General features: G+C 40.2%; 1 protein-coding gene across 8 annotated transcripts in view; it reads right to left on the bottom strand.

The window, feature by feature from the left end:
* The window catches only part of tead1b (TEA domain family member 1b), a 41,889-nt gene that overhangs the window by 10,062 nt on the left and 18,739 nt on the right, over positions 1-13,088 (bottom strand). For 2 of the 8 annotated variants that reach the window (XM_079666117.1, XM_079666118.1), the window contains exons 4-6: positions 3,566-3,630; positions 1,822-1,884; positions 1,669-1,731 (exon numbers count right to left, since the gene is read on the bottom strand). In XM_079666117.1, the coding sequence (XP_079522243.1) occupies positions 1,669-1,731; positions 1,822-1,884; positions 3,566-3,630 (191 nt within the window). Of the gene's footprint in view, positions 1-1,668; positions 1,885-3,565; positions 3,631-13,088 lie in introns of those variants that run through there. The other 6 variants (XM_079666115.1, XM_079666116.1, XM_079666119.1 and 3 more) reach the window with 4 other exon arrangements.

The following is a 13,088-nucleotide window of genomic DNA, read 5'->3' as shown; positions in this document are numbered from 1 at the left end:
ACTCTTTCAGTCCACACACACACACACACACACACACACACACACACACACACACACACACACACACACACACACACACACACACACACACACACACACACACACACACACACACACACACACACACACACACACACACACACACACACACGAACGAGGGGTCATTCATTTGTGTTGAATACAAGGAGTGGAGCAAAGTGTGGAAGTCAAAATGTATAGTCTGCTCCCTGGAACAAAAGGTAAAGGCACAGGGGTAGTGCGCCTTTGATATACAGAATGACTTCATAGAATATCTGAAATGATTCAAAAGGATTTATTTCACAATGCTTTTCTTCCAAATTAATGTGGCATTGTGAAAAGCAATTCACTACTGCTGAAATAAGTGACAAGAATGCTCTGAATTGAAGACTTCTGAACTGGTAGCAAGGACAGCGGCTGACAGCCATGGCTTTGTGACAGTCTGGAGTGATCAACAGATTGAAGGAGAAACAAGAAAGCAGAGAGCGCTTCACAAAGAGTCGGCCATCAGACCGATATCCTCGGGCCTTCAGCTCTCAGCCACTCAGTCACAGCCATTGCCAGCATGCTTCCTAACATTTGGACACTTTGATTGTGGGTTTATTAGAATAATGCTTGGCGTAAAAATTAGAAAATAAATCAAAAAATTATTTTTGACATTATTAAGAAACAGTGAACATTACACATGCGTATTGACAGATTTTTGGGGATTTAAAAGAATTGTAGAGTGAAATATTTCTCGATTTTAGTTTTTTTTTGTATTCATTAGCTACAAACATGTATGGTCACTATTGGTTGACTCTTCAGAAGGAGAATTGTCTTCTAGTGCCACAGTGGATGGAATGTCATCATTTGGTAGAAACATTCATGCCTACACAGTAAGAGAATCCAAAATAGTAAACATTATTGACGCTATTGATATTAGCATGTTAGCTGGCTGGTGTTTGCATTTAGCTCACAGCCCTGCTGTGCTCAGTCGGGGAATTTAACAAGACTCAAACTGTCTTTTTACAGATCGAAAGTTTGCTCTGACCCGTGGGTGCTTAGTTTTGCTCATTTTCTTATAGCATTGGGAATCTGGAAAATGCCAATGGGACCACTGGGGGGAAGGCAGAGGAAGATGCTTTTTTTCAGTTTCAACAAATATGAAAAAGCTATAGTTTTATCAAAGTTTCCAACCACACAATTAAGTGAATCCTCACTAAGGGCTAGCAGTGCTTATTTTTGTTTAACAGTCAAATGTCCCCTTCAGTACATCTTGTAGCTTGGGCACAACTCTATCACATTTAAGTGATGATCCTATTTTGACATTTGTTTTCTAATCTCTTATTGGCCAATTTGCTTCTTTTTTTTTTCATCAAATAATTTGTTGTTGATAAATCTAAAAAGTGTCATTAGTTGTACACTACTACATGGACACATTGAGCAAAGGGCCTGCACAGAGAAGTAAATGAATGAAAGTGAAACCAAGTAGACAGGCAAGTGACAGCATGTCTGAGTGAAGGTCAGAGAGGTGGTGGAGGGGGGTTAGAGCATGTGAAGATTTGGGTTAGTGGGAATCAGAGCACCAGGCATTCACTCTGTCACCACGGGAAACAGGAAGTTTAGTCGCACAGCAACCAACAAGCCCATAAGCAGAAAAGCGCATACCTTTAGCTTGGAATGAAACTCACGAGATTTCCTTCTGGCAAGAACCTGAATGTGACTAGACACCTGCGGGGAAGGGGAGGGGAGGAAAACAAAGGAAGAGCCTGTAACCATGGCAATGAAAAGCCCCCTGCAACTGGGCAAAGCCAGACGTACCTTAATGGCAGCTTGGATTTCTCGAACTTTCTTTCTTGCTAAGACCTGTATGTGACTAGACACCTCCATAAAAAAAGAGAGAAAACAAATAAAGAAAACAAGAAAAAAGTCGATTATACATTTCTTTGTTTAAAATGCACTTGAGGGAAAAAAGGTGAATAACAGAAGCATCTCCAAACACACACCAAGCTAACAGCCAATAGAGCGTTATGCTGTGTGTTGTCGTCACTTAAGTGAGCTGATTAAGGGGGATGCAGGCCCCTTTAGAACACATTAAGAGCACCCAGATGTGATCTGCTGTGTGTTGAATGAGAAGTGGCTGGTCTAGTATTCTTACGGGAGCGGGACGAGGCATTTCATCGGCCAAGTTCAGCCTCCAACGTTCACACAGAGCAAAATGATTTAATATTCTCACATCAAACATTCAGCAGTGCAAGTAGCAGTAAGAAAAAAAAGACATGTCTGTTGATTGGCGTCTCCTCTGACACTATTCAGGAAAATCCAACCCACGGTTATATTTCTAGCTTAGGCGAAGTGATTTAGCAATGGCTTTCTGTTCAGGTAAGTATTTATTCACTATCTATGACTTCTGGATATTCCAGTTGACAGCTAGAGCTGAGCAAGTTAGTAAGGGAAGAGAATTTAGCAGCAAATATATATATATATTTTTTTCAAGCAAAGATATTCAGACAGTTTCTGGTTCTATAACTTCTCCAATGTAATACTTGTCTATATTGTGTGACTTGTGTGTAGAGGGAAGAGTCGCAGAGAGACAAACCACACTGTGTGTTAGACTGATTAATCCACACTCAGTGATCGAATGTCTCTGCAGACACTGGCTTGTTTCTCATTGTCTTTCAAGTCAGTGGTCATACGGAGGAGTTCCTGTTTACAGGTTCGGATCAGTCAGTGTGATTCATACTGTTATTCAAACACCACCCGAATCAGAATGAGAAACGGGTTTATTGCCAGGTAGGTTCACACGTACGAGGAATTCCACTTGATGTAATGGTGCATACATAACATAAAGCAAAACATTTAAGTACACAGATAGTGAACTATATTAAGAACACAAATATCAGAGATGCTTATTATCAGCTGATGTAAATACAAGAATAAACTGTTCTTGGATTTATTTTAGTATTATATTTCCTATGAGATATAAGAGAAAGAAAAATAGCCCTGCATTCTATATTATACATTATCCTGATTTCTTACAGAAGAGACTTGAAAGAAACATGAAAACTTGAGTCAGAAATCTGCACTAACCTCTGTGGTAAGAGTTGTTAGTCTGCGGTACGAACACAGTGTCCCAGCGAATACTCTCTGATCAGAGATCTGTTCATATTTCCCAGCTTATTAATACAGGCTTCTGCTCCGACCAAGTGCACAACCTCCTTGGTTAGTCATGAGGAGGAATACTTGCACTGTTAAGCTACTGAGATTTTTAAATGCCCTTGTATTTATTGTGCATAGCTGCTTCAGAATAGGACATGAAAGGCAGCTTTTAAAATGACTTCCGCAGTAATTTTACAGTAAGTGACAGTTTTGAGAATGTCATAACCCAGGGACATCTGTTCATGCACCAGAGCATTGACGGGGGACTTGTCAGCCTCAGAAGCCCTCTCGACAGCTGAGCATTGTGTTATTCTCTGTCTGGAAACAAAGGCAGCAGTCTGCGTGCATTTAGATTTGACAGCCCTCTGACACTCATGCAACAGAGACGTCTCTCCCCTCGTCTTACCTGCTTCCGAGTCCTCGTCTTCCCGGTTCGAAGCTTGATGTATCTGGCTATCAGCTCATTTCGACCTGTGTAAATCGAAACATGAGAAATGTGGATTAATGCAAAAATATTTCACATTTAGTGCCTAACATAATATTAAATATCAAGTGAGGAATGGACATGTTTTTTTACATTTAAAAAAAGAAAAACATCACGGCCATGAACATGTTTAGAATGCTCATACACATTTGAGTTTCAAATAAAGGAAAACATAAGCCATCAACAAACAAAAGATAGGAGAGCTTCTGTCAAAAACACCCTCTTCCCCGCTGCTGCTTTTTCTTGGTTTGTTTTCTAATTCCAACAGTTTTCCCGGCCTTACTGTGAAATTTGACAAACTAATTGTAAAATATTTTAAGATCCAGTAAAAGTGATTATAAGCAGCAGTTAAATAAACATAATGAGGTCATTTTACTCAAAAGACAATTCATAATTTAGAACCTTTGAACATAATTGGGATTTCAAATATCTTTAGGTCACAAAATCCATCACTTGTTCATTCATAATTGATTTAGGAAGTAACGATAGAATCATACAAATATGGACAGAGACAATTATAAGGTTTAGAACCATATTTTAAAGTGCATTCAAATCAGAAGGTATGTGCATCTCCTCAACACACCAGATCCTGTCAGAACACCATGTGACATTAGCATGAAAAAACCTTGCAGCAGCCCAGCCTTTCAAATTAATCTAATTCAATCTCGTTCTCTTCAAAGCACTACGCTTTGAAAGGAAACAGACCTAGCTGTTCATACTATTACCGAACATGATGGCAACTGAATATATTGGGTTTAAAACAGTGCAGCTCCGACTAAATTATAATTAAAGCATAGCTTTGTAGAAATTTCCAATTAACAACGGCTCCAAACATTCTTCTGCCCTCAGCTCTGCTCTAATTGTTGTAGCAATGCACATGACCCCTGCTTAGCCCTTTCATATGGTAATAACATGCCGCCAACCAAAACTATTACACAAATTATAGGTAAGGAGGCACTCTAATTGTGTGTCCAGCTGTAGCCAACCAAAGCCATGGATGTGTCCTCTATGAAATGCAGAGAACCCTCAATACAATGACACATTTTTCTACATTCACATCATTATCAATTAAGGCTTTACTCTAGTTATGACACAATGGGACCACAACGTAGCGCACATGTGCTAATGAGCCGTATCTTGGGTAATCACGAGAAAAGGCATTTTCCATGAATGGCAGCACATCGGGAATCACAAAGTGTGACAGATCACCTCAAAAGGATATGGGAGACATGTTGGAGACATGTTGGAGACATGTTGGAGACATGTTGCATCTAGACAAGACAAATAAACCATCTGCTTGTTGTTTGTATAATGGAATCACGTCGTAGGCAGCGTGAAGCATCATCTTGTGATGTTCAGGGCTCTTGTGCGCTGCTCAAGTGAGCTAAATGAAAGATATGGTTGTCTAGGTATACAAGTGTGAATTACAAGCTCCAAAACCCATTATAGGAAAGCTTTAACCAAAAATTCATTGTTTGGTTCATAAAATCACAGAAATATATAATACAAAAATGAAAATATATATATACACAACTTCTGAGAGTTCACAACTTCAAGCCCTCCCATATTCATTTGTCTGATGTAGAAGAAAACCAGAAAATGTGTTTTATTTGGGAATAATTAACCTTAGAATTTTAGCCCATTTTTGGTTTTAGCATTTTCTGTTGTTTATTGTTTTGTCCAACAATGTATCTATTGTTTTAGCATTGCCACAACAGTCTGCTTCATATTTTCTCTTTAGTAAAATATAAAAATTGTCTTGAAAAAAAAAAAAAAGTCCCCTCAGCTACACGAGGGGAGGGTGTGATTTGACGTGGAGCTGCAGTTTGTTAAAGGTTGACCCTAAAGCTCTTTTCACACTGAACATTTAGGTGAGGCCAGACGGAGTGAACCCAGCCACGTGACCTCACAGGACAAATAAACAACATCTGGAGATGGCCGGCCTGTCCACAGCGGTGTAAACTTTACTAGATGAAGCGGGGTCAGCACTATTTTTCAATCATACACACACTGTGAAAACATAAGATGACAATACAGGCATTCATGCAAACTCCTGATTCCTAGATCAAAGCATACAAATGGCCAGCTGAAAGCTTGCTTACTGTTGAATAATTCATTATTTTCACCAGGCTGGAGGAAAAAACCTCAGTGGGTCCTGGCTGGCCTGCATATCTTGTTTTCTTGCCTGTGCTTGCACTGCAAAACAACAATTGCTGAACAAATGTGACTGTTCACATTCAGGACTAAAAATGCCTTAGACACATCTCTTTTTCCACATGCAATTCATAAAAGTGCAAAATCTTGCCATACATGTATAAAGATGATGTCTTCCACAAAGTTAGGATAGTGTTTTTTGTCTGTATTTACAATGATATCTTTAAATTTAAATCTGCTTTTGTAAATAGTAATCAAACAAACCCCTTCAGATAAGGAAACATGAACTGATAAAGTACTTATGCACTTTATATTTGATCCATTTCAACAACAACATGTCTCATATTTGCAACACCATTGCACTGTATTACATTTGCTAAACCGACTTGGGAGTGTCAACATTTGTATGTTTTACATGCTGTAAATAATTAAAAAGTTAAAATGTTCTGCCAATCTATTGAAACATTAATACGGCTGAAATGCATTATGTCATCAGTATGATTTAAATAGGTTCAATATAGAAGAGCGGAAGACCAACCAGAGTTATCTTACAGTCGGCCCTGTAAGCTTTTTCACAATGTTATATTGACTCCTGCTGTTTTAGTAAGGCATGGAGAGGCCTTTGGAAGTTAACTCTTTATGGGGTGTTCCTGTCACTCAAAACAGGGAAAGGATTACATATTTAAGGAGTGACCCCGGAGCAGTTTTGTGCTGTTCAGCAGCTGGAGCAGCCCTCCACCTGGCCGGACTGAACTCCCTTCTGAATCTTAATGACTCTGGAGGATCAGAGACATGTTGAATGCACTCCAGCAGCAGCCCCACAAAGAGGTGTTGGTTCAACTTCCTCCAGACCTTCCCCAAGTAGCGGATTCCTTTCAGTCAGAAATCCAATTTGGCCCTCAGCACCCTTCCTACAAGGAACCTTGGACAGGCTCTCTCTGTCGCGAATAACAATGGAGTGTTTGGTCGACATCAATTGAAGACCAACCTCAGAGATGCACCATCCTACTCCGTCCCTCTAAATGAACTTTTAATGAATTAACCTAAATATGCTCTTCTACCTTCAATATGTTTAAACATTAGTTTGCCGTAGTCTCAGAGGTTAATCACACTGGAAAAAACAGCTGACTTCTCTCTTCCTTATAGTGACTGCTGCTGTGTAAGCCAATAAACAGGTTGCCACATACGACCAATATTTACCATTTGTAATTGACTTCAATTTATACACAGCAATCCCATTCAGAATAATGTCAGTTATTATTCACAATTGTGGGGCACTATAATAACCTGGCAGAACCAAGGTAATTACACCACAATTTGGATATTAATTGAGTTTGTCTACAATAAGAAAAGCCTTCTGAAACACAACAAAATGAGGGTGTTATTGTTAGCTACATCTCTTTTGATGTAGTTATTTGTAAAATGCATTTTACCCTTACATTTCTTCAACGAGTGTTTAAGCACATATCCAACCATTTCCTCCATGCATTACAATTTATTTGTAAAATCAATACAGAATAAAGAGAATTACTAGGCAAAATACATACCACAGATGCATTTTACACAGCTTGTTTTACCATCTTTCTAAATTTCCATGATAAAAGTAAAGCAGCACTGAAAGAAACACAAAGGCTTGTCATTGAATTGACTAGCTAAGCCTGTATGCACCTGTCCAACATAAACACTCAGGCTAATTTAAGTAATGGCATATTAAACAATTCAACTGGCTTGGTTTTGTCCTTTGAGAGGCAAGAACAATACTTTACCTCTCTGGTCCAGTTTGGTTTTTCTTTTCCTCTTTTTAAAGCATCCATTTCCTGTAACTGCACTCTTTTCTAATGCAGGCACAGCCACATCTGGCCCAGCACTCTGCCATGAGACGGCGCTGGGCCTGGCCGAGAATCAGCCGGCAGACTGCCTGTGTGTGTGTGTGTGTGTGTGTGTGTGTGTGTGTGTGTGTGTGTGTGTGTGTGTGTGTGTGTGTGTGTGTGTGTGTGTGTGTGTGTGTGTGTGTGTGTGTGTGTGTGTGTGTGTGTGTGTGTGTGTGTGTGTGTGTGTGTGTGTGTGTGTGTGTGTGTGTGTGTGTGTGTGCCTCACAGAGCAGAGAGACACCATGTGACTCTGCACTGTAACGACAGATCTATCATTAACCCTTCATGCAGTTTCTTCACTTTCTAATCAATATTATTTACGATACAGTTGATGGTGTCACCGTGGGTTTTACAAATGAAATTGTCTAGGTCTTTTTTCAAGAAAATAATCATATGATAGTATTCCTATTATTACTTATACTTAATATACTGCAGAAACAACAGATAATATATATTGAAAGAAAATCATTCCAAATATGGGCAGATTCAAATCAGATCTCAAACAGGAAGTTTATATATAAATATATATATTTGCGCGCGCGTCGTGCGTGTGTGTGTGTGGTGGACCAACACAATGGCCCGAGCTTTCCTGTCATCCGTGATAGATGACTCAAGGGTCTCAGGCAGACATTAGCATCACAATAGACTAAACCAACAATATGAAGGCATTCGTCCCAGGTTTTGGGAATAGCAGGCAGGGGCAGGAAGCCTTTTCTTTACAACAACATCAATGGGAAGCCACCCCTTGCCAAGTGGAGGAGAACCTGTGACTTGTGGCAAGACAGGAAATTGACAGTGCCCTTTATTGGAGGGAAAACACCATGCTATCAGTTTAGCATTATGTTAGCCCTGGCTTAGAGGCCAAAGGCTATGCTGAGTGTTATGGTCATTATTATCTTTCTAAAATTCCCTAATTCACACATAGCATAATGTCTCATAAAATTCTCACAGGCTGTGTTGGCTCTGGCCTCACATGTACATGGGTGTTCCTTCCCAAACCCACAGGAAACAACTCTACTCAGTCCTCATTTAGACAATAACTGAAGGGACATAAAAACAAGAAAGTCTACAATTAAAACGTTTATTTCAAGCCTGAGAATTTCTGAACTGAAGACATATTTACACAAAACACAACTCAGTGTCTTGCCTTTATCTATTTGTATTTGTATCTTTGAAAATACATGTTCCATACACTGTGACTTTAAAACATATCTTATGACCACAGTTGTACTGCCATGGTCTTTATTTGTTGTCAAATGTGTTTTTATTTGCAGAGAATGCCAAAGTGTTTTGGTATAATAAAATGTCTTTCTGGTGAAGAGAGATAGTCAATCAGAATCAGAATCAAAATATTGTTCATCCCGGGAGGAAATTGTGTAAAGAGAGCGTTTTCAGCATCAGTTTGTATCAGTATTCAAATGTAAAATGGTACTACAAAGCCAATATTCACCAAGTAGTTTTCTTTCACTTGTCAATCCAAAATTAGTCACAACATTTTTAAAAGATTTTCCGGAAAACAGCATCTTAATGCGTCCCATCAAATGACCATCCATCACTGTTAGGGGCTCAATGTTAATGTTGTTCTTCACTTGTCCCAGTCGGCAAATTGAAATAACAGTTGATGACACACCTTCTCCAGTTGGGGGCTATTAAACCACTACAGAAGAAGAGGGCGTAACAAGATGACGTCATTTAAAAAGCCAGTAAAACAAACAATATGAAAACCATGATGTAAATATTTACATTTGTTTCATGCTTTTTTTGTAAAGACATTTGACTATCTTGGCCATAAAGTTAATAAGTATCACTCTGGGTTCGAACAAACAGCCACAGTACATGTAAGTTCTCTACATAATGCAGTGTGCAACTGTAATTAACAGCTCTTTAAAAATCCATTTTTTCTCTGGACACCAAAGGAAATCAATACTTAACTTCAAATGACCTTATTGAGCTGGATAAAAGGCTTTATTGCAGGGGCTGGGTCAGGAGCAGTTGAGCTAATGTGTTGGTTGAACAGTGGGGGATCAAAGGTGAGGTGTTCTCTCAAAATCTTACAAGACATCACAAAGCAGCGGGTCACTGACCTGAGCCTTCCTGGAGACACAGAGAGGATTACAGCAGCCAACCTCTGCTGAACTGTGCCTGTTTTCAGACGGGCTGAAGAGGCAAAGAGAGCCTCTTTATCACTCAGCAGGTCCAGCATTTTCTATTTCCTCTCTCCCAGCTCCTCTCAAACGAGGCCAGAGCTGAAACACTAGTCCCAACTCTGTACGGTAGTCACAGGGGACCAATTTGCACATGCAGCCCTTGTCTGAATCACTCTATCAATTAGGAGCCACAGTGTTTATCATCACATACATTATTGTAGAGGCTGGCCTGGCCATTGTGTTGAGGTGCGCCTCTCAGGAGAGGGAAAGGGATGAAATAAACGATCAGAGAGCGAAGCCACAGTTGGACAGACTGCTGGACTAATCTGAAAGGACGGCTGTAATTATGAGTCTCAGAGGAACTGGCTGTGTGGCGAGTCCCGATGTGTGAACATGGCACTAACAGTGAGGAAGGTGCACTGCCCCCCCTCTCCACAACAACGTAAGACACAGAGGCAAATCAATATTTTCAATCTCTCAGGATCAATTCAGCATCTGAGCACAGCGGAGGACATTTTGGCTTTGACCAACATGGGAAAATAAAAACTCTGTGGTCAAGATGGGGTGTTCAGTATTTTTTTTTTTTTGTGAATCGGGGCCCAAAAAAAGGTATACAGACTGAAAGGTGTGATTTAAACCAAGGTTGGGAAAAGGCAAGGCCCCTGATAGTCACGACAAAATAAACATGAAATTAATATTACATTACAAGGATAATAATATGATTGCTCATATATTATATTGGGGTCAGTCCATAGCAAAGCATTGAGTATGATCATTTTATGTCCATGGTAACAGTCCTCCTTTGTTTCCAGGGATGATGTACAGTGTTGAGAGACCTTTCTCTACTCTACAAACAACAGAGAAAGAGATGTCTGTTAGCGGTGGAGTGTAGTCCCTGTGCTCTGGATGAGAATCACACTGGCATTCAGATTCCATTCATATGTTGATTACACAAAATAGTCCCATCAGTATGAGATGATCTCATCAGAATAAAATGGTTTCATCAATGGAATATGATGTAATCAGCACCAAACTGATGATTTCTTGAAGAGAGTATGAAAGCGACACTGCATCTTTAAGAAGCCCGGAGTGAGTCTCACTGTGTTTTAGTCAAACAAAAGCAGCCAATTGAGAACGTGCAACCTGAAACCAGAAGCCTGCCTCAGAGGGCCTCACACAGACCTCAGAGCAGGGACACACCCCTGTGCTCCTGAATCAGGCGAGCAGGCAGAGAGCCATGGCCTCCAACCATTCAGAATAAACTCCTCTGGAGACGGTCAGAAACTCACCAACACACAGTCACTGAACATTTTGTCTGGCTTTTTTCCAACAAGGCCGCTTTGGAAATGCATACATCCAATAAAAGAAACATTTTGACAATATTGAACCATAATAAAAAAATGTTAGTTAGGGCGAAATTTTTAGGATGATCTGAGGTGCTTTATGAACTCTAAGCCTGAACACTTGCCATTTTAATAATGTTTCAGGGCAATTTTTCCATATAAGTCAATGTATAGCGTATCCATTGTGTAAGCTAAATACCGAATTTTAGCCTGAGAAATTAATGCCTTTTGCACCATTAAATCCTTTCCAAGTAAAACTGTCATAATTCTCGTCAGTGTCAGCAGCACTGCTCACACATTGAGCCCCTCCCTCACCACTGTTGTTCATGGTAAGCAGCTCTGTGAGGCATGAACCCCGACAACATGAGTCTGTGGGCAGGATGTGAGCACACGAGCCACAGCATGTTATGCTTGGTCACCAAAACATGGACATGAGTTAGAGCTGAAATCTGCTCTCCTGGACAGACCAAAATCAAATAATATGCACTTCAAAATCAATTCTGCTGCTCAGCAACAGGGGAGCTTCTAAATGCAGATCCATTTTGGGGGCTTAGTCTCATTAATTGAACGTTTTCAGAGCTACAGAAACACACATGGGTCGCAAGCTAAAGATAGTAGGGAATCAAAAATCGGAAGATTACATAAATTAGATCTGAAATGATTAATTGCCTTGATGTTTTTGTCTGTTGTTGACCAAACATTCTGACTAGCGTCCACTGGGCATTTTGGAACCATGTGTGGAAATCATCTGCAGTGCAAAACAACAGGTGCAGCAGGACTGTGAGCTAAATATCTTTTTAACTGAAAAGATCACAGAAAAATATTACATATTTGAATCACACAGATCAGCAGTTTATGCGCCTCAGAACCCTAAATAATGCATCAGTCCAAATTAAAGAGTGCTTCACACCACTAAAGACACAGGAAGACACACTGATACACCTTTCATATAACGTGTACAAAGCTCTCTAATGTAAGCTTTCAAATGATGTTAACTATTTATATGAGACCATATCTCTGGTTATTCTCTGGGAGTTTGAGCCTGTAGATTACATGTTGCTGCAGAATTACATAAAATCAGTTCAAACTAAATTGAGGTTCTGTTTATCTCTCACATATTCCTCTTTCTCTTTGTCTCTGTCTCTTCTCATTAACAACTTATTTACATAAATCACATCAACCCAAATTACTTTCTGTAATAGAGACACAGAGGAGAGTGTCAGACACTATGTTTGGGAGAAGACTCACAAAACCAGGTCGATCTGTGCTTGTTGACCCATTCGCATCAACCAGAGACGCATGTTCGATTCCATGTCACCGTGTCAGGTTAAAAAAAAAAACATCTCCATAGCAACCCACAATGAATACATAACCATTTTGTCTCAAGGCAACCCTAAAATACTCATTCAAAATGACTTACACCCTTCCTCATTCTACCTGCATCAATACTATTTACTCTTGTGACAGTTACTCCTTTGAGGAAGACATAGCATAATTGGACTTTTTTCACTACCATGTGTGTGAAAACACGGTAGTCTTACACAGACAATGGCAGGGGAACAAATGAGGGATTATTCTGGAGGTGTGTGATGCCTCTCCTGCAATGAAGTTCCTCACACTCCATTCTGCGTGAATGTAGGTGACTCGGAGAGCCTGAGCTGATCCCAGAATTCCTCATTATCCGCCCAGCAGGGAGGAATCGGGTCTGCTCGCTCTGTCTCAGAGCATGCTCGGCCCGGAGAGACGAGTCCCACAGGAGCACAGTGCTGGGCCATCGGGGGCAAGCCAGGTCTGCTCATTATATCTAACTCATCCTTGGCATCTCTGCAAACCAAGTGCCACTTAGTTCCCACAGGAGGGGTCTGGGCTGGATCACTGACGAGATGGCAGAGCAAACAACAGAGTAGTAATAAGAAAATCTTTGCATCAA

The sequence above is a fragment of the Notothenia rossii genome (assembly GCF_949606895.1).
Source record: "Notothenia rossii genome assembly, chromosome: 2".
In the NCBI taxonomy this organism is placed as follows: Eukaryota; Metazoa; Chordata; class Actinopteri; order Perciformes; family Nototheniidae; genus Notothenia; species Notothenia rossii.
Note: the sequence above shows the minus strand (reverse complement) of the source record. Positions and strands in the feature narration are given on the sequence as shown.